This window comes from Neodiprion pinetum, chromosome 2, assembly GCF_021155775.2.
Source record: "Neodiprion pinetum isolate iyNeoPine1 chromosome 2, iyNeoPine1.2, whole genome shotgun sequence".
NCBI classification, from domain to species: Eukaryota; Metazoa; Arthropoda; class Insecta; order Hymenoptera; family Diprionidae; genus Neodiprion; species Neodiprion pinetum.
In genome coordinates, this window is record NC_060233.1 from 34,624,287 (window position 1) to 34,650,993 (window position 26,707).

A 26,707-nucleotide genomic window follows, 5' to 3' on the forward strand; every position below is an offset into this window, starting at 1 on the left:
AGAAGAATGAAGTCTTTGGCAGTTGTGTAGTGGCTGAGATATGCCCATTGGATACGACAAATAGCAAGTGGCGCAGTCAATGAGGAATGTATGTTTGTATGCAATACACAGATACTGATGCAAACAAAAATGGAAATAGAGAACGTAGTCAAGCAGTTGCAATGCCTGAGAACGACCTGAATGAATACACTATACACATGTATATGGATTTATACCACACTTTCAGTTTTATTGATGTTGCGCCGTCTTACAGAATGATCATAATTATCAAGTATACTAGTCAAGAGCAGTTAATCAATTTATTCAGTATTCAATATCATTATAAATTTAACATGCCTAAAATATACACAAATCGTTTATAAATGTAACGTCATGAACCAAGACTCGGCCCAGCGATATTAGAGAGCATGCAACTCAAACAGTGCTATTGTTCTGTAGAATCATTTAAACAATTCGTCCTAAATAATTTAAACGTTTGCACTCCATGCGCACTCACGTTCTTGTTACTACGTAAATATATATATAATATATATAGCGTTTAGCATCTGAATAAGACTTGTTTCTCTATTGTATAAAATACGAAACAAAAAAATCATGAAAAAATAAAAAGCTGATTCGCGCTTTTGCAGTGCTTCGTTGCAATTTAACTCTCTTGCAAAATCATGAACGCGACGGTTCTTATCGCGGGCCGAACAGCAGGTGAATGCCGCGCGATGTCTGGGAGGTGACGAGAAATATTCCCCTTCGAGAGTCTTGGATCTTGGTCATTGGAACAAGAAGGATTGGGAGGATAATCTGGATGAGGAGATAGCGGGAGGTTGTGGCTTCCCGCCGTAGTTGGGGGACGGTTCTTCGACGAGGAAAGGGCGAGGAAGAGACGAGGATATTTCAGAACTTGAAGCCATCGCTAGGTATAGTTGTCGTCGGGTCAAACTGGAAGGCTCCTTCCGTTGTCTGTGGCGCCAAATTTGGTTCGTCAGTCTGAAGTCACAAGAGTGGGAAATCAATCAGTTAGAAGCCACAATGGTCTCAAAATTTTCAACAAGGCTACAGTACCAAATCATTTTCACTTACCTCCTCCGAGAAGTACTGTTCAATGATGTCATAGGCCAATCTATAGATATCTAAATTTTCATGGTTTTGTAATGCCTCAATTTTATCCAATCCTGCAAGCAATTAACCCATTGTTATACGTTAAAGAATAAGACAGGAATTAGGTATGTTGGAATAAATTCTGACAGAGTACTATGCAGTCATATCGACATACCTGAGCATTCTTCAATCATATTGGCCAGCTGTTCAACTTGACTTCCCGCCATTTTGAGCATATTGTGGATACCATCAAGCACAACTTGAACAACCTGACTATCTTTGCAAGACAGTAGATCGCAGAATGGTGCAATTACCCCCTCTTGAATCAGGCGTGCCACCTGCTCTCTGTTTCCACTTATCGTTAAATTACTGATCGCCCATGCTGCTTCTTTCTGAGTCTGGAATTCACCCTGCCCAATCGTAGAATATGGCGTGTTAGATTTTGAACAAATGAGAATTCGTTAATCAAGTCAACTGAATAATTGTGATTGAATTTAAATACCTTTGACAAGTTACTAATAATAAGTGGCAATAGCTGCTCGTCAATTACAGCCTGAACTTGAGATTGATTGCCAGCAGTAATGTTTGACAGGAACCATACGGCTTCCTTGCAAATTTTCTCCTTAGGATGAGTTAGCAAGTTAGGGAAATGGGACAAAGCATCACAATTCAAGACCGTTTGCGTCTGCTCATCGGTACCAGTAACGATATTGCCAACAGCTCTGAGAGCAGCCGTTTGAACTTTGACCTCTTTGTGAGAGAGCAGAGGAATTAGACGAGGTACGACTCCGCTGTCTATCACCATTTGAATCTGTTCATTTCCACCATCAGTCAAATAACTCAGAGCCCACACTGTGTCAACGAGAATCTATGGGAAAAACAAAAGCCAAATGTTGATCCAGTCTTTGATAGATTATCAAAAGTTGAAACTGCACAACCTGAGATTCGTTAGGGAAGAATAACGTGATACTGGACATGACGATCTACTCACATTAATGTCCGTGTGTAGAATAAGTACATTAAGTGCTGGTAAAATGTCTTTAATTGTCCCTACTGGTGGAGGGGGATCTTTGTTTCTACACAAGTTGACTATCACCCACGTAACGTTCCGCAAGAAGGTGATAGGTATATCTGGCTTAATGAAAGTTAAAAGCGGTGGCACAACGCCAAGGTTTATTACATAATCTCGCAGCGCTGGCCCATCCCCTATAATATTTCCTAGGGACAAATAATAAATTCGATAAAACAATTCATAAAAATTACATAAACCACAGCATGGTTGGATTCCTTACCTAGAGCCCATACTGCTTGTTCACAGACATTTTGCTGGCTGGACAATAAAAGATGTAAAAATAATGGCACTGCACCAGCTTTAACAACTGCCTGTGTCTGAGCAGATGTTCCGCTTGCAATGTTCGTCAATGCCCATGCTGCTTCAAACTGCAAGGATGGACTGGAAAATAATAGTACATTATTTGACAAGTGCGTAAATAGGCAATAACCAAACGAGTGTGGCTAGCAGCACAAGGGCAAGTACTGCAATCACACGAGTCAGGTATTGCTGGTCGACACGTGTCACATGTCATATTTTTTGTAATACCTGCAGGGAAAGTTTGATTTAAAAAGTAACGAAAGTGACACTGACATTTGGGTTAGGTAACTTGCGCTCAATGAAGCAGTCACAGATAGTGCATAAAATTGATTTATTTGTAAATGTGTATGCGCCAAAAATCCATAGCATGAAAAGTAGAAGCTTTCAAATGTGCATGTACACCCACTTTTTATTTGCATTGTTCAGAAAAAATATTTTACCCACGCTCTACAATCTGAAAATCCAGCTTTCTGAGCAGGTGTTGCAAGAATAATGCTGTATGTATCATACTGCTTCTCATGTTATAAAATAATAGAGAAATATTCATTGATGAAATATAACAAAAAAGGAATACTATTACTCCTAATTGGTGTTTTATTGATGTGTTTTAAAGTAACCGTGTGAATATGCACTCATGTTGTATGCATAAAATATGTATTCACAACGTTGATTTAAAGACATCGGTATTTCAACTTACTGGTCATGTCGTTCAAGACAGTGTACCAAAATTGGCAGGATTCCGCTATCAATCAAGGCGTCTATTGGAGGATTACGATCTGAAGACAGTAATTTTCGTGCAGATTGGACGGCAATCAACTGCTCGGCGGATTCAGCGCTCCCTGCTTTGGCTACCAGTTCACCCAAATCGATCTTTGCCAAATTTTTCTCCACATCTTCTTCATCTAATTAACCAATTTATTACTCAATTGAATATCTAGACATAATGCTCTTGTAACGCATGAACTTTATAATAAAATGAGAAAGTACGTCATGTTACAGAGCAATTGATTCATCAAGTATACCAAATATTCGTCGTAGATTATAAAATGAGATGACTAGATTAATTTTTCTATTTATTATATCTTTATTATATATTATTCTATGATTGAGAACTAGAGTTTGTCTACCTAAAAATACTAGATTTGCAACTACATGAGGAATAAATCCCTCCAATATTGCTTATACCTCCCAATTACGATACAACAATAAGTAAGGTATTCACGAAACTGATACAAGTAGCCCAAACTAATAACATTCTATCAGACGTCACCTTACCCGTGGAATCTGTAATAGGTACGTTTCTCCGTTTCTGTAGCGTTTCTTCACGTTTATTCTTCCGGAGCTCTACGGTGACTTCATTCCTTCTCCTGCGCATCTCCTGAAATGACTTCTTATTAAGAAGAAACAATACCTAAGTACGGATATGGTATTCATATTTTTTTCACAATTTTTTTTTTCCGTTACTGCCCACGGCATGCTTATTCGAAATGAAAAAAATTTCATATCCGAATTTTCGCGTGCCATCGTATCGACGGAATAGAACGTGAAAATGATTCCTTGAAAATTTCTTGAAAATGATCCAATTGTGAGGTGTATATAGGTGAGTCACTGATTAAATGGTTAAAATACCAAACATGACTGAAGGTTTGAAGAGTCCGTGGTATCAATGTATTAAAATCGTGTGGCAGGGACAGAGAATTTTTAGTAAAATAAATACAACGCTATACTAAGAGAAGATTATCTACTCGTAATACGGATACTTACGTCTTGATCTTTTCCTTTGTTCTTGAAAACTTGCATTCGGTTCTTATTTAGTGGATCAGACGCCATTTTTGCGATAACCAATGTTCGTCCTAGCGTAGATGCGATGTGCCGGTTTTACAGAGACACTATGTTCAGAAATTTCCTCGTTAACAAACCTATTTCACAATCTATTTTAACTACTGCATTCCGTAGCGTGATTAATTAAAATACTCGAATATGCACTACCATGCATAACAGATTTCGTTTCGGCTATTCACGCGAATAAAGTCACGTTTCTCTCAACAAATACAGCTTTTTCACCTCTGGGAAAAACGAGAAGAATCAAGAAGACGGTGTTCCGAAATTATACAAAGTTACCACACAGGCTGGCCACCTCGAAGTTGACGAACGTCAAAACGCTTTAACCATGAACCTATTAGAGGCGCTTGCGTACTCTTGCATTTCGATTCTACGGATTTTACTATCGTGGTTCCACTCTAGATCGATATAAAGTAGTTTCATCCGATTCATCCGAAAAGAGAGAACCTAACCTAAAATAAGTTTACAGTAAACGCGGAATGACCAAAGTTATAGATATTTCTAACGATTACGCATACCACGAATTCGGAACATCAGTCGAAAATAACGTCACTGGATATGTCAATCACTCTTTATCGTACAATGAATATTTTAGAAGATATTTACAGAACAATATTCCCTGCGTGATCCAATCTGCCACGGATGCATGGCCGTGCAGACAAATGTGGCAAGCAGACAACGCGCCAAATTTCGAATACATCAAAAGAGTATTCGGTGAGAGCTACGCACTCAATAATATTCACCACTAAACATGAAACTAGAGTTTAGACTGTTTCGAAATTGATCCATTTTGAATGAAGAAAAAATCATGGAATAGAATATCGTAATGAATTCATTTCCCAATTACAAATATACTTGTGAAGTAAGCAAAATTTTCTCGTAGGATCTTGTATTGCACCTGTGGCTGACTGTACAGCAAAATACTACAATTCCCAACTGAAGGATGATATGGCATTGGCTGATTATGTCGACTATTGGATCACATATCGTGACCTTAGTGATCCAAAAAATATGCCTTTACTATATCTAAAGGACTGGCATTGCGTAAAAAATAATCCACATATCCCAATCTATAATGTTCCCCAGTATTTTGCCTCTGATTGGTTAAACGAATATTACACAGAACAGGAAGAATTAAATGACGATTATATGTTTATCTACATGGGTCCAAAAGGAACATGGTATAGCTACAATTATGTTAAAATGAGCAATTATATTTGTTGATAGAATTCTTATTGCTTTCGTGTACTTTTAGGACACCATTTCATGCAGATGTCTTCTCATCCTATAGCTGGTCAGCTAATATAGTTGGAAAAAAACGCTGGCTTCTCTTTGCACCTGGGGACGAAGAGAGTCTGCGAGATAAGCATGGGAAATTAATCTATGACATAACAACTTCCAATGAGTTGTTGAATCAAACAATGTATCCAAATTATGATGAAGATAGACTCAAACGTTATGAAATTATTCAACAACCTGGTGAAATAGTATTCATTCCATCTGGGTGGCATCATCAAGTTTGGAATTTGGTACTAATTTTCAGTACTGTAAGCACCAGGTTATAACTAAATGCTGATTAAATAAATGCATTTTTTTAGGAAGACACTATTTCTATCAATCATAATTGGATCAATGCTTGCAATGTTTGGAATGTATGGATTTCCTTAAAAAAAGAACTTTGTGCTGTGATGAGAGAAGTTGAAGACTGTCGTGATATGGATGGTTGGGATGATCACTGTCAATTAATGTTGAAAGCTTCACATGGCATGGACTATGTACAATTCTACAAGTTCCTCTCATTCCTATCGAAGAAACGTATGGCTCTGATCATGAAGGATACTCCTGTGATTAGTTTTCACACTTGGTATTTGGGAAGAAATCATTGCTTTTACGATCTGAAACAAATTAGGCTGGTGTTAGATGATATGATTAGAGATGTTGAAGAAAAGTGCATACACTCTCTAATTTTTAGTGAAAATGAAGCAAGATTTCTTGTCGATGAAATAAATAAAATCTTAGCTGTAAATCCATCATTTGGAGATTAACTTTGTACTAGGAAATTAAACACTGTAAATTGATCGTTATATTTTTTCAAATAAATGTACTAATACTTTAAAATGTTTCATTGTGTTTCCAGTTTTTATTAGTACAAAACTCTTGCCGCATTTTAATTTATACAATGTGTTTATATTATGCAGTATTGTGGTCACATTGTGGATAGTGGTGAATACATTATCAATTTTCTGTTGTGTAAGCATTTATGGTATTTTTTGTTGTTCATTATTTTGTACCTTGATAAACATTCTATAGAATTTAGGATTAAACGATACATAATTATTTTCGTATGTCTATAACTAAGACAAATTTATTTAAAACTATTTATATAACATCCTTACTCATAATGTCTTACAAAATATTCAAATTATTTCAGAATTATTGATAGTTATCGTTCTCAATTATGTGTTTGTTTATGGTGAGTTTGTATTTACAATGCAATTTACTTTATTTTAACCTCTACTACTGCACAGTAGATTTGCTCTGTATCGAATCATGGATTTTTATATTTTTATAATTTCAGATCAACTTTTTATATTGTGAAGATGACGAAAATGATGATGTTCATATGAAATGAACTCAATTTAATAATATATGCGAATCACACCAATAATAAAAATAATAACCATTCAATAGAAAGTCCAATAGAGCTTTCAAGACGATCTTTGAAAATGATTGGTGTTAGAATAATGAATTTAGACGAATGTAATCAAGTATACTTTGAGAAAATTTTTCGACAGTTAGAAATATATTCACTAACCTTTAAAATTGTTCATTTCAACAATTTACTATGTCTGTCTAGAACAGATTATACATGACCTATAGATTTACACCAGAATAATTAATCTGGAATGAAAACATTGACGGTAGTCACTAAATATGAACCAAATTCTTATCGTGAAATTTACCTTGTCACATTATACATAGAGATTAGTGAGTTGGATTGGCAGAAAACAGACAGATCAGTAGATGGGTAAATGTTAGAAAAAAGACTAAGGCACAGCGTAAAAGTTAAAAAAAAAGAGTAGTTTATTAATTGTATAATTCAATGCTTTGAAAGCTCTATCAACTTTTTTCTAAATCATCAATAAATATCTATGAGACAGCACAAAAGATAGATACTGCACAAAGAAACCTCAAAAATAATAAACAATAGTTTCATTTTAATATAAATGTAAGAGAAAATGTGTTAGATCAGCAGTAACTTCTTATTCAACATCGAGACCTCGACAATTGCATGTTTTGAAGAGAAACCCTGTTAAGTACCATATATGGTACTTGAAGTAAATGCACACTAAAAAAAAATTAATAAAACTTCAAACTTGATTTAAAAAATGATTGCGAAAAAATTCCTTGACTTGTATGCAGCAACCACCATGTGTAGCACTCTCACCTAAAAATTAGCTGCGCTGGTATTCTGCGAATAATATTTTTCTTTTACTTAATGGTCATATATATTTCTGTATAATCTATTATACACTCATTGACAAATAAATCAGATTTTTCTGTAGACAATCATAAAAATTATCAAAAGTCCAGCCCATCTTACAATTTTCAAGGGTATCAATATGTACAATACTCTCCTTCAGCAAGCGATCAATATTTGAAATCAACAATTGATCACAACTCCTTTAACTACTCGTATTCAATGGCAAATGAAAATAACTACCTGTTGTATTCAAGATTGACAAATACTTGCCCCGCTCTAGTTCCTTAGCAGCTATAGATATTCTATCATGTTCAGCTTTTCAACTTCTTTAGCATTCTTGTATACATATACATTAACGTATATAAGTATATGTACACTATATATATGTATAATTAGATCTTTTTTAAAATGTAAAACAATGTAACGCCACATTTAAAATTTGACAGTTTATGTATTGTCTTAATCATACTATATACTGTCTACCGATTGGTTAGGCATCAATACATTAAGGATTTATAGTTCAAATATAGACTCATGTATACAGAAATATATATAAGTATATACATACATACACTTGAGTTTACAAGCATGTATATATTTATTTATATATACATGGAAAATATGAGTAAGATGGTGCACATCTGATAAAGATGTACCAAATCTATAAGACGAGTTAATTAAGTGTTTAAAACTAAATTCGAAAGTGCTTCGGCAAATTATTGACTACGAAGCTAGTAATTCGGTGCAATATGAAAATGGAAATTGCAAGTTTTTTGAATAGAAAAGCAGAGAAACAGAACAAAAAACTAATTCATCAATGCTATTCACGTAAAGTTTACTGAAATATCTTTCTCTGGCAATAATCCGTTGTGCATAGTTTTATATAGTTTTCATGATATGCATCTAATATCATTTTTTATGTAGATACACTTGGCATGAAAGTTACCATACGACTGATTATACTTGATGATCCATTTGTATTCTCCTCGAATTTCTTATGTATAGACATTAATATGTTTACATTATAATATGTTTAAGCTTTTTTATTTCATTGTGTGTATGCATATATATACATCATATAATAAAATCAGTTATTATTTTGAGCCTAAATCAGTAGTACTTATAGATTCAATTTTAAAATTATAATAAATGTGCGTTTTTTTCGTTATTAGATTGAAATAAAATATTAATTGGTACGGTTCAGGTGGTTTAAAATTTGTGACATGTAATAACCTGAAAACATCTGGGTGGTACATATCCAAATCTATTGCTTAGGCAAAACACAAATCATTTGTATAAAATGGCGCTTGAAACTGGTGAAAGCTGGTTATTGAAGAGTAATTAAAACAAATTTTCATGTGTCAAGTAAAATTTAGATGACATACACTTTTCATGAATTCTGTTTATTGTATTTCTACACATTAATTTTATAGTTTCAACTTGCATGGCAAGTATATCTACCATTTCAATAGCCTGCATACTATTAAAAGTCTAAACGCAATGATTGAGAGCAAATAATATTTTTTCATGGATCATAAGACTTTATAAAGAGTAAAGAATAAATCAATTAATATTATACAAATAGATGTATCGCGTTGCTCTACATTAAAGTAGAACAATACGAAAAGAAAAAATTTTGTTACTCACTAGAAAATAATATATTATGCGAAGCAAGGAGTTTTTTCTACGCCATAATTCATTACACATTTTAAATTTTTGAGGAAGACCAAGGCAACATCGTAATCAACCAGCTGTGAAATCATTGAAATTGACATAACAGGTACATTGCAAAATCCTGCAGCAAAAACTCCATATTGCTAGCTGTACCAAGTTTAATTATTGATTATGTACATTATTTTTATATTGAAAATAAGAAAGAATATTAGTATTGTTCAAATTTCTCGCCTAGCCAAGTCTAATGAATAGGTGTGGAAAAAAGTTAAAATAATTTTTTTTTTTTTTTGGGTCAGCGAATGAGGCATATGCAGAATGAGAAGAAAAGGAAGACAACTTATTATTCAGCAATATGAACATACTGTGTCATGTAATTGATTTATCAAGACTTGCACGCTTCTTACTGTGATTGACTACTTACATAGGATGTGTTGAAAGTGTAGACAAGGATGAAAGTGGGGTTGTTGGGGTCGTGGGTGTTGATGCCACAGGAATGGGGGTAGCAGCGATAGGTTGATGCGTTTGTCTTGGTGGGGAGAGCAGTTCTTGTCTATCTCTTTCCCTTTCTCTCCCTGGTCTCCAAGCCTCTAAGAGTGCCTCTACTCGGTCATCCGTCGGTCCCCAACGTGCATTACCAGCAGCATTCTGCAGCCACACGACAAGAGTACCATGTGCTGCTCGTATATTGACTTCTCCCCTAAAAGAACCAAGCTTGATATAATATTTTTACCTAAAAGTTATCAACCAAGTTGAAAAAAAAAATTAGTATAGGGTTGTATGAAAAAAATACGATACCTAATTGGCTATAAAACTCACTTAGGAAGGATATGTTGAAATCCATGTCTGTACTCATGTTCCATTGCAGGCACAACAACTTGCTTGCGTTTGAAGTGGCTACTCTCAAGTTTTAGAAGTGCGTTAGGTGCTGGATCTCTCCATTCAGGTAGAAAAACTACAAACGAGAGAGGCTCAACTGAATCAGCGAGTAATTGCTCAAAATGATTAACCATGGCCTCCATTAGCTCCTCACAGTATGGAGGATTGGCTTCAAAGGAGCCACTAATGGGCCTGAAATCAAGGAAAGGTCCTCTTGATCCAAAGTGAGAATCTGTATCAGCAAATGCTGAGCAATATTGTCTGAAGTAGCAGTTCAATGGAGAAGCAAAGCATTCAAAAGTGACGCCAAAAGTTCTCTGAAGACACTCAAAGACAGTGACTGGCAATGCCATTTGCGTAGCTTGACCCTCATTTATTCCAAGGTATGTTTGGTATCTTTTGAGCAGGGACCAAACTCGGGGTAGAAACATCTCGAATTTTTTATCGTCAAAGCAATTATATCTGTACAAATGTTCCAGTTTTGTCAAGTGCGTGTTATTTATGCCCATTGTATCTCCATGAAAACGTAGCATTGTTTGTTCTCTTTCTGGTAAGTACTCTATTTGCGGTAGACGTGGACTTGGCAAGGAGAACTGTACAGGATAGCACCATACTTTTCTCTGGCTACTCACAGGGCCTGTCAATGGTATGACGTCGGCAAGCCCACCTTCTTTCGTCATTTGATTGTTCTTATCTTTAATTTTTTTTGCGTAGTCTGTTGAAAGATGGTAAATTTTTAAACAGATACCCTCAACACTAGCTTTTACTGTCTCCGTCAAATGGGGTTGACATTGCCTTTTTAAATGAGCTAATCTATCTTGAAAATCATCAAAAGTAGCACCAACCGTCCTTCTTAACCATTGAAAGGTGTCCTCAGCATTCCATTTAACAACTTTTCTACTTTCGGGAGATGCAGACCTAGATTCTATCATATTTTTAGCTGCTTCAGCATATCTTGACAGCTGTTTCCTGGCATCACCAGTGAATTTTGGTCTGACAAGTTTCATTGGTATATCGTTCATTATTTCACGATACATAGACATTGATATTTCTGGGAAACATTGACTCGGAAGTAAAGGGTCTGAGCCGCAATCAATGACTTTGCGTTCCATCAGCCACCGATTGAAAGAATCTCTGGGAGCATCAATAGATTCTCGCGTGTGACAGAGCTCTTGATAGCACTGGCGTAATTTTGCGAGCAATCCACATCTGAATGCTTCAACGTCCGGATGAATGTGGGGTATGTTTGAAGGTCCTTTTTCGTAAATTATCACATTTGTTGAGATCTCCAAATCCCATGGACCGCTGCAATAGTAATGACAATAGTATCTTTAATTTCCATGATAAGCAAGCAGAATGCCTTAATTAAGGTAGTTTACTGAGATTGTGCCTTCACATTTTGCCTTCCATCATTATTCATTAATAGTAGTTTTCACGAGAACATGTTTGAAACTTGATGTCGGATGTGCGTATACCTAGTACTATTGGTTATAATTTTGAATATTACTATTTTATGGAATCTCTATGTGCCACAAGCCGTAAAATAAGGCTAAGACCTGAAAGTGACTCACAAAAACCCTATTCTTTCAAGTTAAACTCTGTACCTTCACGAATACGGGATTAATTTATCTTCCTTGACTGAAATCCTTACTCTAGTTGAGGTGTTCCGAAATATTCCTGAGTTTATACCTATTACCTTAAGACTCATTGCAGCTTGATCTCAACATCAGAATAACAAAGAACTACATGACCATCAAATCAATTAGAAGATACACAGAATCAAAAGAAATTAACTATGAAGGTTAATGCTTACGCTAGGATAAATTTCTTTGTTGACGAAGCAACAGGGCTGTCTTCAGATGCTCTGCGTTTAAGTGTAATTGCAGGAGTAGCAGGGGCTATCGGACCATTTCCAGGAACCGGAGGTACGCCGCATATACCCAAGGGATCCGTTATTGGATCAAATTGCGGTTTGAGTAATGGAGGAACCCAGAGAGATTCTCCAGTCGATTTATTCCAAAAATACGGTCTGTTTTCCCTTTTGCTCCAATACTTTTTCCATCCCTGCTGCTGGAGCTCAGTTGATAGTTCAGAATCGATAAAAGAACCTGGCGCAGTAGCCTGCAAAAAGTATAAACATAGGTACTTAAAATTAATGTAAAATACAATTATTTGTGATATCAATCACTTTTTAAAGTGGAGTTTCACCTGTGAAGTAAGTGAGGTTTGTTGCATATGAGCTAAAGGAGGACAATGTTCAACCACGTTTTGAGGTGGTGGTAGTATTGCTGCTTGAAGTTTAACTGGTGTTGGTACAATAACTTGAGTAACAGGAGGATTTGCTTCCGGTTGTAAAAGCTGATGATGATGCATAGTAGGCATTGTCGAAACTGTCTGGCCAGCCAAAGCTTCCCATGCTGAATTGCTAGTCATTTCTTGTTTTCCTCCACTAACTTCGTTCATCGTTGTGACGTAATTATCAAGTACAGTATAACATTCACCTGTGGAACAAACATGAAATATATATTTGTGAAGAATCAAATTATTACTAACCAATTAAAGTCTATGTACAGCTCTTGTAATACTTAGGTTATAAGAATGATAAGCAATCAAAATCAGTGTTTTGATAACAAAGAACAAATAGCAAGGAAATCTTAATGTTTGACATAATAATATTTCTGGATATTGAAACAAATATTCAAAGGTGCATTTCAAGGTAACAAGCAGGTTCCTCGACTAAGTTTTCACCGCAATAATAAAAATACATAACCAATCAATAAATGTGAAAAATTTCAGTTGAAATAAATAGCTTTTGATTTTTTCCTTTCAAATTTCTGAGCCAAGGATTAAAATTTCTTCGCACCTCCGTACATTGTTGTATCGCCAATATCGATACAAATTAACTCTGCCCATTTCGTCTCACCTTGCTTCCAGTTTGTGCCCGGTGAAAACTTAGTCATTGCTTCTCAGTCTATGTCTTGCAGCACTGTCCCTCATAATAATTTGCGGTATAATCTAAGCAAGTGACAATAAACATAAGATATGAGTGATCGCGGTACAGAGATTGAACCCAACTACACAATAATATACATAATAATATTGATAAAACAATTCGAATTTTCAACTTACCAGTAGATTTGCTATGATATATTCATTTACAAATCCTCGTCAGGCGATGAATAATTCCGCTGTAAAATATCGAATATTTCATTAAAATAGGGCATATTATTTTTAGTTCGAAAAATTGTATTCTGACAGCACTTTGCGTGTGCCGTGTTTGTTTACAAACTAATGACACGAGCGTATAATAGCAAAATTCACACAAAAATTGAGCAAACACACTGTCAGAAATTATCTAAAAGTGTTCCATCAACTTACCGGAATCTTTTGCCGTTCGATTTTAATTGATATTCTCGGTAACAATTAAAATTCATTCATAATTTGCACAAATTGAAGCGACGATATCCAACCGTACGACGCCATTTGCCTGTGACTGAAGAGTCGAGGGAAGACTTGTCGCTTGCACGGGCCACGGGGGCGGCGGTAGGGCAACAAGGACAAGCATCGCCAACACCAAATTTGAATATTATTTCTCGAAGGAATAGATAACTTTCTTATTAGTCGTGGTTGAGCAATTACGTCTGGAAAATTAAAACGAGGGATGTGCAATTAAGACGACTGTTGATCCGTCCTTAATTGCAGTGCTTTGTTAAACGAGGTACGGAAAGTGATATGCGAAATGATTTTTTACCGTCAAGTTTGCAGCACACTAACTATTTGGCCACGGTGCGCATCGTCTCCCCAGCTTCTCGACTACGAAAATGGACGAACTTTCCTGTCACTATTACGTCCGATTTGACCGACGCCGATCATAAAAATTTCGATTATTTTCCCGTAATAACTAAATATAAAATAGTCGTATTCTGCCAAGCTGATTAACGAGTTTATATTTATCTCGAAATGTCGGTAACGTTTGCTCAACGAGGTAGACCGCCGCCGAATCCAGCCCAAATACAAAAGGTAAGGTTCGAGTATCGCAGGATTCCTAGGTTTCGATAAATTCACTGCGGAGAAACAAAAGCGCTTTCAGTTTTTCAAACAATTCTAGAGAAAAAAAGTGCACAAATTCATGTACTACGTTCACGTTCTTACAGATGCTGGATGAGAACAGTCACCTTATTCAAACTATTCAAGAGTACCAAAACAAAGGAAAACCTCAGGAATGCATACAGTGAGCTAACGCCAATTATATTGATTCAATTTAGCAACAATAATGAAATCAATCATGTTGACAATGATTGCAGAATTTTTTTTATCATTCTCCCACAATGATGACAAGTTTCAAATTCCAATTTCAGGTACCAGCAAGTTTTGCACCGCAACTTGGTATACTTGGCATCTATCGCAGATGCTAACCAAAATATCCAGGCTTTATTGCCAGTGAGTTTTTGATTTGAGTGTATACAATCTTTGGCTGAACTCGTTCAGTACTTTAATATTTTTGTGAAACACCTTAATTGCTTCTAGCATATCAAAATGAAAACATTTTTCTGCTAGGTGTTCATTAGTAATGGTCAAACTTTGAAAACAGTCGAGATCTTCCACTTTTGTTGACCTTCCTTTATTTATTTTCTGTGAGGCCATTGGCCAATTGTACCAAACACTCAACGGTTTTTACTGTTACATCACTACCTTTTCGTAGTATTCGTTTTTATATTGTTTTATTGGTTTATATGTTACAGCCGTTTTTGGTTGAGCTTATGCTGCAAACCGTTTTTCTGGAAATAACATTGATTTTTTTTGTGTAACTCACAATTATGGCACTCCTATCAATTTTAGCCACCTCAAGGTATGCCCAATGGTCCTCAGCATCCCATGATGGGGCCTCAAGGGCCACCCGCAGGTCCTCCTGTAGCTGCAGGACCTGGTACTGAAATGCCTCCGAACACGCAGCAGCCTTTACCCATGTCTGGATTCAATCAAGCACAGTCGATGCCTCAAGGAGGATATCGTGGTCCTGTTATGCCTGGGCAAGGGCCCAGCATGAATCGTAAGTAGGCATTCATTTTTTTGAACGCTGTACCCTATTAGCAGTTCGATGCTTAATATTATAGCCAGTATGTTACTCAATCTGTTTATTGGTTATGTTTGATTGTCCATGTATTTATTTGTTACAAATTTCAACAGGACCTGCACCAGTCCCTGGGCCACAACAGTACAGAAGTGGACCTCAAGGATACCCTCAGCAACCAACTCAACAAGGATATCCAGGGCCTTATTCGAACCAGAATCCTGCGACAACCTATCCGGGACCTCAGGCTGCAGCTTACACACCAGGGCAGGCCAACCAATACGCATCTCCCAATCCTACCCAACAACAGGGCTATCCTGCCGCCAGCCAACCGAATTATGGTCCACCCAACACTGGCAACAGCTACGGGCCACAACCTGGAGGATACCCGCCTCCTGGTGGCAACCAACCTCCATCTGGATATGGTCCGCCACCTCCCAGTCAGCAAGGATACCCTCCTCCGAATGCTTCTCAACAAAACTTTCCTTCGGGCGCACAACCCCAGCAGCCAGGACAGTACGGTAGTCCCAGCCCTCAACCGACTTATCAACAACCTCCATCCCAGCCTCCCCCAAATGCATACAATTCAACCCAGGCTGGAAATTATCCTCCCTCATCTCAGGGCTACCCCAACAGTGTACCTCCTCAAAGCTACCCACCTCCACCAACGTCTACCCCAGCTCAACCGCCACAGTCTGGACCACAACAAAATGCTGGCCCACAATCTAGCTATGGAAACCAACCCAGTCCGGGCCCTGGTCCTGGTCCATCACAGTATGGTCCAGCTTCAACATCTCCACCTTTCAGTACTCCTCCAGCTAGCGGGGTAAACACTTATGCTCAAAGCGGTCAGCCTACTAGCACACCGTCTGTTGCATCCACCCAGACTTACCCGCCGACTGGTGCTCCCCCAGTTTCATCGCAGGGTGGCGGTTATACCCCTCCTGGACCGGCTCCATCTGGTTATCCTGTACATCAGCAACCCCACCAGACTTCTCATCCACCTCCGCATCCACCTCCACATCAAGCTCCTCATCAACCCTCGCATCCCCCTCCGTCACATCAAGCACCCCATCAGCCACCTCATCAATCTCCTCATCAATCCTCACATCAATCTGCTCATCAACCTTCTCATCAGTCATCGCATCAACCTTCACACCAACCTTCGCACCAGCCACCTCCCCACCAGCCTCAGCATCAACCGCAACAGCAATCTCAAACTTCACCTCAGCAGCAGCAACAACAGCAGCAGTCACCCAGCCCAGCTCCGAGTGGTTTTCAACCTCCACCTGGTCCACCACAAGGGCCACCGCCTCCATCTGGACCCCCCCAGCCTCCAGGAGGTTACGGCCCCCCACAGTCTCATCCAGCAACTACGCAAACGTATGTACCCCCGTCTCCAGGCGGCCAACCCCAAGTATATTCACCCCATCCACCTCAGGGTGGACAGCATTATGGGCATCCCCAGTACCCACCTCAGAGTTATCCGCCACCTCCGGGAGGACAAGGATACGGGCAATATCCACCTCGCCCTCCAGGTGGACATATGCCACCTCCGCCTGGTCCCCAAGGTCCTCCACCTCCCAATCAGTATGCTGGCTATGGGTATCAGCCTCCGCCACAATAGTTCATTCCGGCAGTGTCTTGACAAAAGTCTTCATAGCAATTTGGTATTATAATTATAGTAATGATTATCATTATTATTATTACTATTCATTTTAACGAATTTTTATGTTTTTCACGATCGCGAGGCGTTATGTATAATGGGTACATTTCCGGATTAAGTGACCTATGTTTTTAGATTAATTTGTACATAATAAGCTCGGTATTTAAATGTGAAGCTGTTCTGTACGATCGTTTTGACTTATTGGCAGTGACGTGTAGTGTTAACATCATGAATAATCATTTTTTTTTATTACTTGCCAGTGTTAACTGCGTACAAAATGAACGATTGGAAAATACAAAATTATTCAAAAGATTTCAACATTTTTTATGTATTATCCATATTACATTAGTATAAAATACATATGATAAGTAATGGCAAGCACATTAGTATTAACTATTAATTACAGTACAATCTCGATTATCCGAGCCTACATCCCTCTAGTTCGGGATTATTTGAGCTCGTCTTGGGGTTGTAATAAGATTTGCTGAAACTCGGAAACGTACCGTTATTTCTTTATCGTATAATTCGCGTTCTTCGATTATTTCACGTAAATTAGGTTCAAAATAGCTCGGATAATCGAGGTTCTACGACAATTAAATATAAAAACGTTACTGTTAAAACTTTGTAACGATCAAACTCTTAATAATAAAAAGTCAGCATTAAACAGATCTATATTATCCTTTCCGAAATTAATTTTATAGCTCTCGCGCTTTTAGTTCGAAAAATGATGTGCCACTAGGAATCATAAAGACCCAATCTATTTGTGTGAATTGAATAAGCATATTTTTAATAAATGCAAAAGTAGGTTTAAAAATTTGGTACACATTTTAAAGTACAAACTCAATTTAGACATTCGAAAAATCTCTTGAGCCTATTCAGACATTGACATCTTTAATCGAATTATGAAAATGATGCCCTTTACATCTATGGGACCACTATATCACTTTGACGTAACAAAAAAAAAAATATAATGAAAATCTTCAAGTTGAATTAAAAATAAGCTAGAATATGGACCATTTCGAAGTGGGACCTACTGACGACTTCAGTTGAAAAGTTTGGCATCATATATCAAAGTTTGGCAATACTTTTTTAGACGAAAAATTCATAAAGCACTTTTCCCTACATAATTTTTATATTGAATAAATGCCTAATGATCACTCCATGTTTTAAGATGATAAAACTGTTAAAGCTCTTCTTTAGATCCCATCGCATTTATTCGATGACATTTACAAGAACTCTCAGGTTGCGGTACCTCTTCCATACCAGCCAGTCGAACTACTTTACTTTTTAGGCGATTACTCCATTCCTAAGGGTTAAGTATTACCAATATAGACGTTGCGATAAGGTAAGTGATTCAATATTAATGTAAGAAATATGCACTGTTACCTTGAACAAAACAGCATGATAGCAAAATATGTTTTGTGGCATCAAATTATCTCTGGTAAATAATTGTCCATTGCGAGATACTTTGTATGCAATATTGTCATGTTGTTTTGCCCATCTTATTTTCTCTACAAGATCTGTCAGGTCCTTTTTAATCGGGATATAATGTTCATATGGTCGGAGTTGCTTGTAAAAAAATTCGTAGTACTTTGATTCCTGTTTGAATACCAAGGAGTCACCAGCAAGGAGATAAGGGAATCTGTAAGCTGCCACTGAGCCGTCGATATTCAATTGATATTTGTACTAAAAATTCATTATACAGCCCAATTACAAATGAATCAACAATTTGAATAACAGTGATGTAGTAATTGCAAAGACAAGAAATTGTTGCGACTTACATCAAAAAAATTGAAAAAGGAAGTGTGATTTTCCCTTGGTCCGTACTTATCGATTTCATTCTTGAAAAAGAAAAAATTTGTAATGGACGCGTTTATCAAATCGGGATGTTTTCGAGCTATATCTATCAAATCCAGCCGTTCTCGACAAGAATCACGACCGCGCCAAAACGCTTTTTCTACCTTAGCAAGCCATGGTAACTTTGTATTACCCTGTACAGATAGCATGTCTAGCATCACCCTGTATTTAAAATATGATTCATCAACGTAAGATCAAATTGTTGAACTCGTGATGAGTCATAATTGCAGGACAAACAGAAAATTTTTCCAACATCTTTTATCTCACCTCCCCATATTCTCTAGGGTTGATTCAGTCAGGTCGTAAGAAGGCATAGCTATGTCTTTGGAGTCATCAGATCCACACCATGAGAAAATGGGGTAAGTTTTTTCAGTGTTTGAAACTAGAGGCCAATCACCCAGATTGACAAAGAGCTCTATGTCAGGTATGACAAATTTTCTTGCCAAGGACAATAAAATTGCATCCATAAATGTCTTGAAGCCAACATGTTGTCCATAGCATTGTCTGTAAATCTGTGGCACCAAAATTTAATGCTGTAAGCTCTCTGAATAAAGCAGATAGTTCAGTTTGACCAGAGAATACGCACCTTGTTTAGTTTAACAACGTAATGACATATACTGACGCTATAAGGGCGATCAAACTTTTTTATAATATCTTTTCTAATTGCGTCGAAATCTAAACTGAAAAAAGGTTGTAGATCTGCCTGTATTTGACTGTAGTTAAGCGGGCATTGATTTTTCTCTAACCAATCATTGATATCCTCATTTGGGCAATAACATTCTTCCTCGTACACAGGGCCTAAAAATATTTGAATATGAGAGTAGAATGTAAAGTGGTGCTTCACTCTTCACTGAATAAAAGCTTAGAGAAATTTTTACCAGCAAAAATTAATGGCGATGCAGGCACATCTTCGTTTTTTACCCTGATTACAATTTGAAGATTCATGCATGTCTGGTAAAGCTTGTATCGTACAATAAAACTCCCATCCTTACGATCTAAAATTTGTTTCCAAATATGACACGGGCTTCCGGTAAGAGTTTCCCCTTGGATCTGGGCAGATATAACTTCTTCTCCTGCAGATATTGATGAGCTAGAAAGAGTATTTGTAAAATTAGAATGTGTAACACAGAAAAATTCGCTAATTTTTCATCTTTGTACTGACTTCTTCTCATTCTGATCCCGTAGCTGTAAAAATATGTAACGAGCTCGCATCACAATTTTGTCAGGATAGAGACCAGGGCCCCAGACCAGAGTTTTTGAAGGAATGATTTCGTCAATAACATTGTTCCTCGCGTAAATCGCGTATTGGCAGAGGCAGTAGAATATCAGATGAAAAAGTTTCATCGCAAATTCAACCTATACACGTGCGTGCTTGAATGTGAATTCTGTCCTCTGTGTATCACAGTTAAATTATTTCTAATCGCAAAATATATATGTGGTTAGAAATTTATTTATTACTGTGTACTGATCATCTGGACGTTAATTGAGTGATAAAAATAATTTTCTTATTTGCAAAATTTACAAATTTTAATGATCCCACTGTTATTTACATATAATTCAAAAAAGCGCATTCGCTTGGATATTCGAATACCGATGTCAGATAATGGTAAAAACCTGTAAAAGTTAAATTTTTATTTTTGTTTATACATTGTCCCGTCTTGACTGATAAACTGTAGAAAAATTACAGAGACCGGCACTTGACCATCAGGGTTGGAACCTCGGTAAGAACAATTTGCGTCCGTTACTATACTTGACAGGTACGATCGTGGCAGTCGTGAATTCTTCGTTTGAATATTATTGTTTTCATGAATAATTTTTTGGGGAAGATGATCATTTTGTTATCTCAATGAATTAATTTCAAACTCTATTAACCGTAACTTTGACGGTCTTCCAGTTATCAACGCATTTATTAATCATGTTGAAATTCGACAGAAAGATCGAAAGTGACGATTTCAGCACTGATGTTAGGTGGCGTGGGCAGGCGCGGGTAGGTTAAAGAAGGCTTCCTAAGCCTGCGCATTATAAAACAACTTCATGGGGGGGATCTCGGGAGGCGGCGCACGCGCGTAATTTTAAGATACATTAAAATGAGACGCCACGCGTTTAGTGGAGGTGTTACCACGAAATAAAATATATCTTATCAAATATGCGGAAACGGACGCTATTCAGACAACCGATAATATCTTCCGATTGTACGCTAACTTTACGAATACGTGTCAAAACCTGCAAGCCTTCATGGATAAAACAAACATTCAAGAATCAAAGTCAGTCACTGCAATGAACAACCAGCTGTTAACGGAGTGCAAAGCGCACCTGTTTTGGTCCAGGTAATTTCACTGTTATTCATACTAAAGCAAAATGTTTTTGAATTATTTATATTTAACGTTGACCAATTTTGACGCTTCAGAAAACAGCGACGAAAATGGTTCTTCACTTTGTTGTACGGAACATGTTTAGTGTACGCGACTAGAACGTCTGTGCCACTGCTGATACCTGCTATAAGCAAGGAAAAACATTGGACAAAAACAGATTCTGGGACAATATTATCAAGTTTTTTTTGGGGCTACACCTTAACACAAGTTGCAAGTGGATTCATCAGTGACCGAATTGGTGGCCAAAAAGTGATATTCTTTGCCGCGGTTGGTTGGTCACTTACTACACTCTTCATGCCAGAAATCATTAACACTTTTTCCAACAATGAGGTATCAGTCAAATTCATCGCTGCAGTTCGCATGTTGAACGGCGCCTTTCAAGGTGATGGCGCATTCACAATCATTATTTAAATATCGAAATACCAATTCAGTTCTAATGTTTATTTTTCACAGGAATGCATTTCCCTAGTATGATAAGTTTGACCAGTCAGCGTTTACATGAACCAGACAGAGCCTCATTTTTTAGCCTCTTGACATCAGGATCGGCTTTAGGTACTCTTCTTACTGGATCTCTGGGTTCCTATTTGTTGGAAACTTACAATTGGACTAAGGTTTTTCAAGTTTTAGGTAATTAAAGACTCACGTGGTATATTTTTAACCTGTAACAATTGAATCTGTACGTAGCTGACAGTTTGATTAAACTGACTAATAATTTTTCTTCATGGTATTAAATACATTCAATGTATTGCCAAGAGACTGTTTTGAGCTAAAAATTAAGGAATTATTGCTTTATATTTCATCCACCAACATGTTTGTTGTTTAGACAACTGTGGATCTTATTGCTGCAATTGGCATGAACACTTTCGAAAATAATATTGGTTTTGCTGTAAATGATTTGAAATGTTGCAGTTACAGTTATAAGCAATGTAACGTTAATACATATTTTACTTCTCACATTAATATGTATTGTGCACCAAACGGTTTTGGCTTGAAAATACTAATGACAATTTTGATATGAAAACAGGTGGTTTGGGTTTGATGTGGACGGCAGTATTAAGCTACTATTCCCTTTCACTTATGAAAAATGCTGCTTCTAACAAATCATCGAATGTTACTCCCCTGCCCTGGTTGCAGCTACTTTCTAAACCTCCATTCTGGTAATCATGGTACATCGATCTTTTTGTGCTCACTCTAAAACAATCAATTGTATCGTATTTTTTAACAAACGTAAATTATTATTGTCAGTAGAAATTATTCTCAAAAAGCTCAACACCGATGCCATATTATTATAAATGACACTATTGTAATTTACACTCTTTCATTCTTAGGTCTTGCGTACTTGGTCACGCATGCCAAAACAATTGTTTCTTTGTCCTACTCTCGTGGATGCCCACATATTTTCACGATACATTTCCTGAGGTCAAGGTATGAGTTGCGAGAGCAACTGGAATATTTGTTTCTCACCAATAATTGACAGTAATATAATTGTACCTAATTTATATTCTAGGGATGGGTTGTGAACATGGTTCCGTGGTTGTCTTTGCTGCCTTGCACGTTTCTAGCAAAGATGGTGTCTGAGAACCTGGTTAAATCAGGCTACTCTGTTACAGTGACAAGGAAAATCGTTGAAACAATTTGTTTAGTCACACAATCCATCAATCTACTTATATTAGGTACATACAACAAAATTAGTGTATGCTGATTTTGTACTATTTCAATCGATTAACAATCTATATACTCCCATTGCAAAAATATGAAATATAACTGAGCATTCTTTGTACATCAGATGTTACTCTACAATGACGCAAAATCTTGTTCACAGCTTCCGTGACCAATTATCAAGCTGCAATATTATGTCTGACATTAATTATCGGCAGTACAGGCTTTCATAATAATGCTATTGCTGTGAATCCTTCCGACCTGGCACCAAAACATTCTGGTAGTGTTTTTGGATTGATGAATACTGTTGGTGCAATACCTGGTTAGTTATTCATTAAATGAATCAAATAAATTCCTATCCTAGCTAAACTTCATAAAACTATTCTTCATAAAATTCGTAACGTTACAGGATTTCTCGGAGTTTACGTGGCTGGTCATTTACTGGAAATTACCCACAACTGGTCAATTGTATTTGTGATAACTTCAATAGTCAATGTTCTAGGATGTATTGTGTACTTATTATTTGGATCAGGAAATGCCATAATATAATAAATCAAATCTCATCTTCCAATTAATTTATCACAATTAAAAAGTGCAGCAGAATCGATTTGTGTTGTCAACAACATGAACAGTGCTTAAGTTTATGCGGAAAACCAAAGTAATTCTTAGTTCGTACCTAAATTCGCAAAACAACTGGAGCGACGATGCATAATCTTTAGTCCATCTTTATCAGATCATGTCTGAGATCTACCAGCATTTTAGACATGTATGGCCCATCCAATTCGTATCCCATTTTTCTATAATAATTACGAGTTCCGACACCTGAGATATAAATTAAAACCCATTAATGTAAGATTTGCTCAATGTTGTCTTGTGTTGTATATTTTTTAAAGGGAAAATGTATCACAATAAATTATGGCCTGTCAGTTAATACTCCATGAAAATATTTTGATCTTACCTGATATGACTGCGATCTTATGAGATTGATGCTCCTCTAAAGCGATACGTTCAGCCTCTTCCATCAAAAGCATACCAAATCCTTGATGCTGGAATTTTGTTGGATCTCTTGCATTGACTGGTACTACGCTTCCATAAACGTGTAATTCTCGGACTATTGAACATTTCCCCTTTAACTCAGGCCTGAATATCAGAACACATGAAATGAAAAATAGTCTGATATTTACTGATGACTGATATGGCATGACTTGAAAAATGCGTAATGAATGGATATGTCACCTGAAAGTTTCATTGGAGCATTTTCTGAGCCTTAGCAATCCGACCAAAATGTCTTGAGTAGGATCTTCGTAAGATAGAAAAGTTTCCCAGCCATTGTTGGCAACGTAATCGCGGCGAACAAGCTCAACTTCGTAAGGACGAACCTTACGGTGTATTTCTTGAATTCCCACTTCTCTAGTCCTCACGTCTCTACAATCCGTACCTAGATCTTTCATTCTAGCCAGGGCCAACTCTCTAAGATTACCATGCTCTACGCCAGAGCTGAAAAGAGTCGAGAAAGATTTTCAATTGCCTAACTGTTCAGGATTTTTTGGTAACACAAGCTTCTTTCTCGATTTTTGCAGGAATTCGGACTAATAAAAAAAACATGTGAATTATCAAAGTACCTGACAAGGGGCATGGGAATATCTCGCTGCACTCTGTACACCCGAGTCCACGGAGGTACCAGAGACAGAATTCGTGCAATAAGGTCAATCAGTGTACTAGGAGGATAGCTCTTGTATCTTCCTGTCTTCCACAACTCGTAAAGCCCTGTACCACGAATCACAAGGGTGGGATAAATCTTGAGGCCATCTGCACGAAATGCTGGGTTTTCAAAAAATTCCTGTATGACAGAAGGTGTGATTTAGGGAGATGTTAATTTAATTGGGCTTTATTTAGATGCTTTTTTCGACATATTAATGAATGTACCATAAACTGTTCAACATCTCTTTCTATATCAACATTTGGTAAATCAGGCATCATGTGTGCAACAACTTTGAAACCTGCGTCTTTTGAAAGCTGAAAGCTTTCGCAAACTGCACGCACAGTGTGTCCTCTGTTGGTGTCTCGTGCAATATCTTCGTACACAGATTGAACGCCAATCTCAAGACGAGTACAACTGTTGAAGATGAATAAAAAATTCATAATAATGAAAATTATAAACAATTTTGATTGATTTCTTGTAAGGTAACAAACTTTGTACATACCCATATTTAAGCATATCAGAAAGGTGTCTTTTGAGACAGTAGTCAGGGCGTGTTTCTATGGTAATTCCAATACACTTTGTCCTACTTCGCTCAGAGTATTTCACAGCTTCATCCACATTGGCACTTACGTGACCTGACAGAGCATCATGCAAATTCCTTATGAAATAATCTCTATAATCTTCTGGCAAGGACATGAACGTCCCTCCCATCACAATGAATTCCACCTTGTCAACGCTGTGGCCCAATTGCTTCAACTATTAAAGGATTTTTACGGTATCATTATTGATATTTCCATTGATACTGATGAAAAACAAAATAGGAAACACCCTACATAGACTCACTTGTTCCACACGATGCCTGGTTTGCAAGAATGGATTATATCGAGCTCGTATTGCTCTCATTGATGTTGGCTCATAGCCAGTATATGATTGTGTAGAATATTCAAAATCAGAATCTGGACCACCGGGACAATACACGCAGATGTTACCAGTCATGTTGATGTGAGGGCATCTATGTGGTTTACACATAACAGCGACAACTGCAATCTAAATAAATACCCAATTAGTACAATGACCACAACTGGTTTGAATCACAACATGCAAATGACAGCAGAAGTAGCACTCACACCACTTGCTGTTCTAATTGGCTTGGCCTTAAGCTTTGGCAACAGAATTTTCTTAGCGTCCAGAGGTACAGCTGCAATTATATCAACTAGCCTGGGTGACGATGAGAGACCATATTTTGAAGAGATTCTAGTTTTCAATTTATTCAGATCAACGTCCCGGCGTTCTTCATGAGCTGTCAAAAGGTCTTGTATTATTTCGCCAATTGTCATCATCATTCGTTCTTCTTTCGTCTCTGTGTAGACTGAAAAAATACGTGACGAATAGGTTAGGCGTTTTCTTTCTCACGCAATACGACAAATCAAAGGTTAAGTCACATATTGCGGTTTGGAATAGTATAGTTATTTACCTTTACGCTTCTTAACCATGATTCTTTCGAGCTTTAAGCCTTTGTTTTAACAAAGGGGTTTATTTAAAGTATTTCAAAACAATTTTCGAGCCCGAGGAGAATTTTGAGGTTCGAACATGTGTCACGTACGATCCACTAGCATACAGTTCTATTCTAGACCTTCGTATTATGACGTATGTAACATTGCCTGCACGTGCGCAGAAGTCGTTGCGGCTCTGAACATGCACAGTTAGATTGCAATGACAGATTTTGAATCTTCGGCAGAGATACAGGTAGACATCCGTGGACGAATGATCAACGAAAGATCATTCAAACATGATAAGCAGGAGTTAGAATTTCTTGGTAGTATTGAAAAATTTTTATCATCGTTTAAACAACTCATTATCATTGGCTTAAGTTAATTTTACACCTAGAGCTTTACCTTTCTAACGCAGAGCCAGCCTTCGTGGATGTTTTCTTTATTGAAAAAATGCTCATTTGATCGAAACGTACGATTATTGATTGACTGTTATGATACGATAATTACTTGATTTCTTCAGCTTGAGGAATTCATGGTAATTAGCAAT

General features: G+C 37.1%; 7 protein-coding genes across 22 annotated transcripts; 3 read left to right on the forward strand and 4 right to left on the reverse strand.

The window, feature by feature from the left end:
- Positions 1–202: 202 nt before the first annotated feature.
- LOC124211620 (importin subunit alpha-3-like) lies at positions 203–4,960 on the reverse strand. Of its 9 annotated transcripts, none has more exons than XM_046610894.1 (10): positions 4,913–4,960; positions 4,229–4,353; positions 3,740–3,854; positions 3,162–3,366; positions 2,385–2,545; positions 2,084–2,310; positions 1,595–1,960; positions 1,268–1,502; positions 1,075–1,166; positions 203–981 (listed from the first exon to the last, which is right to left on the reverse strand). In XM_046610894.1, the coding sequence occupies exons 2-10, from the start codon at positions 4,292–4,294 to the stop codon at positions 889–891; spliced, it is 1,560 nt and encodes a 519-aa protein (XP_046466850.1). In that variant the 5' UTR covers positions 4,295–4,353; positions 4,913–4,960; the 3' UTR covers positions 203–888. The 9 variants fall into 9 exon arrangements, with proteins under 9 accessions (XP_046466850.1, XP_046466855.1, XP_046466856.1 ...); XM_046610899.2 differs by having other exon boundaries at positions 3,740–3,842; positions 4,913–4,958; XM_046610900.1 differs by lacking the exon at positions 4,913–4,960 and adding an exon at positions 4,825–4,843 and having other exon boundaries at positions 3,740–3,842.
- On the forward strand, positions 4,712–7,339 carry JMJD4 (jumonji domain containing 4). Its single transcript, XM_046610905.2, has 4 exons — positions 4,712–5,020; positions 5,190–5,487; positions 5,562–5,835; positions 5,905–7,339. Exons 1-4 carry the CDS (start codon positions 4,786–4,788, stop codon positions 6,349–6,351), a joined length of 1,254 nt encoding a protein of 417 aa, XP_046466861.1. The 5' UTR covers positions 4,712–4,785; the 3' UTR covers positions 6,352–7,339.
- Positions 5,913–14,163, reverse strand: Pcif1 (Phosphorylated CTD-interacting factor 1). Of its 3 annotated transcripts, none has more exons than XM_046610879.2 (9): positions 14,092–14,163; positions 13,719–13,981; positions 13,470–13,528; positions 13,264–13,355; positions 12,549–12,841; positions 12,154–12,461; positions 10,281–11,645; positions 9,886–10,161; positions 5,913–6,201 (listed from the first exon to the last, which is right to left on the reverse strand). In XM_046610879.2, exons 4-9 carry the CDS (start codon positions 13,298–13,300, stop codon positions 6,195–6,197), a joined length of 2,286 nt encoding a protein of 761 aa, XP_046466835.1. In that variant the 5' UTR covers positions 13,301–13,355; positions 13,470–13,528; positions 13,719–13,981; positions 14,092–14,163; the 3' UTR covers positions 5,913–6,194. The 3 variants fall into 3 exon arrangements, with proteins under 3 accessions (XP_046466835.1, XP_046466834.1, XP_046466836.1); XM_046610878.2 differs by lacking the exon at positions 5,913–6,201 and adding an exon at positions 6,427–7,778; XM_046610880.2 differs by lacking the exons at positions 5,913–6,201; positions 13,264–13,355 and adding an exon at positions 6,427–7,778.
- Positions 14,075–17,741, forward strand: LOC124211617 (basic salivary proline-rich protein 1). Of its 2 annotated transcripts, XM_046610883.2 has the most exons (5): positions 14,075–14,360; positions 14,495–14,571; positions 14,699–14,780; positions 15,180–15,390; positions 15,528–17,741. In XM_046610883.2, the coding sequence occupies exons 1-5, from the start codon at positions 14,301–14,303 to the stop codon at positions 17,036–17,038; spliced, it is 1,941 nt and encodes a 646-aa protein (XP_046466839.1). In that variant the 5' UTR covers positions 14,075–14,300; the 3' UTR covers positions 17,039–17,741. The 2 variants fall into 2 exon arrangements, with proteins under 2 accessions (XP_046466839.1, XP_046466840.1); XM_046610884.2 differs by lacking the exon at positions 14,699–14,780 and having other exon boundaries at positions 14,343–14,360.
- Positions 17,161–21,031, reverse strand: LOC124211619 (protein O-glucosyltransferase 2-like). Of its 3 annotated transcripts, none has more exons than XM_046610888.2 (8): positions 20,807–21,031; positions 20,097–20,290; positions 19,813–20,024; positions 19,521–19,732; positions 19,202–19,446; positions 18,859–19,096; positions 18,464–18,763; positions 17,161–18,383 (listed from the first exon to the last, which is right to left on the reverse strand). In XM_046610888.2, the coding sequence occupies exons 1-8, from the start codon at positions 20,849–20,851 to the stop codon at positions 18,261–18,263; spliced, it is 1,569 nt and encodes a 522-aa protein (XP_046466844.1). In that variant the 5' UTR covers positions 20,852–21,031; the 3' UTR covers positions 17,161–18,260. The 3 variants fall into 3 exon arrangements, with proteins under 3 accessions (XP_046466844.1, XP_046466846.1, XP_068989313.1); XM_046610890.2 differs by having other exon boundaries at positions 20,582–21,031; XM_069133212.1 differs by lacking the exon at positions 17,161–18,383 and having other exon boundaries at positions 18,467–18,732.
- Positions 20,995–24,786, forward strand: MFS18 (major facilitator superfamily transporter 18). Its single transcript, XM_046610903.2, has 8 exons — positions 20,995–21,261; positions 21,342–21,688; positions 21,760–21,933; positions 22,331–22,463; positions 22,635–22,731; positions 22,814–22,979; positions 23,129–23,287; positions 23,375–24,786. The coding sequence occupies exons 1-8, from the start codon at positions 21,170–21,172 to the stop codon at positions 23,512–23,514; spliced, it is 1,308 nt and encodes a 435-aa protein (XP_046466859.1). The 5' UTR covers positions 20,995–21,169; the 3' UTR covers positions 23,515–24,786.
- Positions 21,502–26,427, reverse strand: Elp3 (elongator complex protein 3). Of its 3 annotated transcripts, XM_046610885.2 has the most exons (10): positions 26,142–26,395; positions 25,795–26,036; positions 25,511–25,714; positions 25,170–25,423; positions 24,892–25,081; positions 24,588–24,805; positions 24,202–24,462; positions 23,924–24,105; positions 23,642–23,787; positions 21,502–22,497 (listed from the first exon to the last, which is right to left on the reverse strand). In XM_046610885.2, the coding sequence occupies exons 1-9, from the start codon at positions 26,158–26,160 to the stop codon at positions 23,681–23,683; spliced, it is 1,677 nt and encodes a 558-aa protein (XP_046466841.1). In that variant the 5' UTR covers positions 26,161–26,395; the 3' UTR covers positions 21,502–22,497; positions 23,642–23,680. The 3 variants fall into 3 exon arrangements, with proteins under 3 accessions (XP_046466841.1, XP_046466843.1, XP_046466842.1); XM_046610887.2 differs by lacking the exon at positions 23,642–23,787 and having other exon boundaries at positions 26,142–26,427; XM_046610886.2 differs by lacking the exon at positions 21,502–22,497 and having other exon boundaries at positions 23,526–23,787; positions 26,142–26,392.
- Between the last annotated feature and the right edge of the window lie 280 nt (positions 26,428–26,707).

What these genes read in the sequence shown, in the direction of transcription:
- JMJD4 (XM_046610905.2), top strand. Translation starts at nt 4,786, where the DNA reads ATGACCAAAGTTATAGATATTTCTAACGATTACGCATACCACGAATTC. An exon ending in ATGGGTCCAAAAGGAACATG is followed by an intron (nt 5,488 to 5,561) that starts GTATAGCTACAA and finishes GTGTACTTTTAG; the next exon opens with GACACCATTTCATGCAGATG. An exon ending in ATCATCAAGTTTGGAATTTG is followed by an intron (nt 5,836 to 5,904) that starts GTACTAATTTTC and finishes GCATTTTTTTAG; the next exon opens with GAAGACACTATTTCTATCAA.
- Elp3 (XM_046610885.2), bottom strand. An exon ending in CAATTAGAACAGCAAGTGGT is followed by an intron (nt 25,715 to 25,794) that starts GTGAGTGCTACT and finishes GTATTTATTTAG; the next exon opens with ATTGCAGTTGTCGCTGTTAT. An exon ending in CCAGGCATCGTGTGGAACAA is followed by an intron (nt 25,424 to 25,510) that starts GTGAGTCTATGT and finishes ATCCTTTAATAG; the next exon opens with TTGAAGCAATTGGGCCACAG.
- Pcif1 (XM_046610878.2), bottom strand. Translation starts at nt 13,300, where the DNA reads ATGACTAAGTTTTCACCGGGCACAAACTGGAAGCAAG. An exon ending in ACAAAGAAATTTATCCTAGC is followed by an intron (nt 11,646 to 12,153) that starts GTAAGCATTAAC and finishes TTACTATTGCAG; the next exon opens with CGGTCCATGGGATTTGGAGA. An exon ending in ACACTTTCAACACATCCTAT is followed by an intron (nt 7,779 to 9,885) that starts GTAAGTAGTCAA and finishes TATTATTCGCAG; the next exon opens with AATACCAGCGCAGCTAATTT.
- LOC124211620 (XM_046610894.1), bottom strand. Translation starts at nt 4,294, where the DNA reads ATGGCGTCTGATCCACTAAATAAGAACCGAATGCAAGTTTTCAAGAAC. An exon ending in ACAAAGGAAAAGATCAAGAC is followed by an intron (nt 3,855 to 4,228) that starts GTAAGTATCCGT and finishes CTTCTTAATAAG; the next exon opens with AAGTCATTTCAGGAGATGCG. An exon ending in ACAAGCAGTATGGGCTCTAG is followed by an intron (nt 2,311 to 2,384) that starts GTAAGGAATCCA and finishes ATTTGTCCCTAG; the next exon opens with GAAATATTATAGGGGATGGG.
- MFS18 (XM_046610903.2), top strand. Translation starts at nt 21,170, where the DNA reads ATGGATAAAACAAACATTCAAGAATCAAAGTCAGTCACTGCAATGAAC. An exon ending in GCGCACCTGTTTTGGTCCAG is followed by an intron (nt 21,262 to 21,341) that starts GTAATTTCACTG and finishes TTGACGCTTCAG; the next exon opens with AAAACAGCGACGAAAATGGT. An exon ending in GTTGAACGGCGCCTTTCAAG is followed by an intron (nt 21,689 to 21,759) that starts GTGATGGCGCAT and finishes TATTTTTCACAG; the next exon opens with GAATGCATTTCCCTAGTATG.
- LOC124211617 (XM_046610883.2), top strand. Translation starts at nt 14,301, where the DNA reads ATGTCGGTAACGTTTGCTCAACGAGGTAGACCGCCGCCGAATCCAGCC. An exon ending in ATATCCAGGCTTTATTGCCA is followed by an intron (nt 14,781 to 15,179) that starts GTGAGTTTTTGA and finishes TATCAATTTTAG; the next exon opens with CCACCTCAAGGTATGCCCAA. An exon ending in GCAAGGGCCCAGCATGAATC is followed by an intron (nt 15,391 to 15,527) that starts GTAAGTAGGCAT and finishes AAATTTCAACAG; the next exon opens with GACCTGCACCAGTCCCTGGG.
- LOC124211619 (XM_046610888.2), bottom strand. Translation starts at nt 20,851, where the DNA reads ATGATTAATAAATGCGTTGATAACTGGAAGACCGTCAAAGTTACG. An exon ending in GGAAGACCGTCAAAGTTACG is followed by an intron (nt 20,291 to 20,806) that starts GTTAATAGAGTT and finishes GCACGTGTATAG; the next exon opens with GTTGAATTTGCGATGAAACT. An exon ending in ATCGCCATTAATTTTTGCTG is followed by an intron (nt 19,733 to 19,812) that starts GTAAAAATTTCT and finishes AAATATTTTTAG; the next exon opens with GCCCTGTGTACGAGGAAGAA.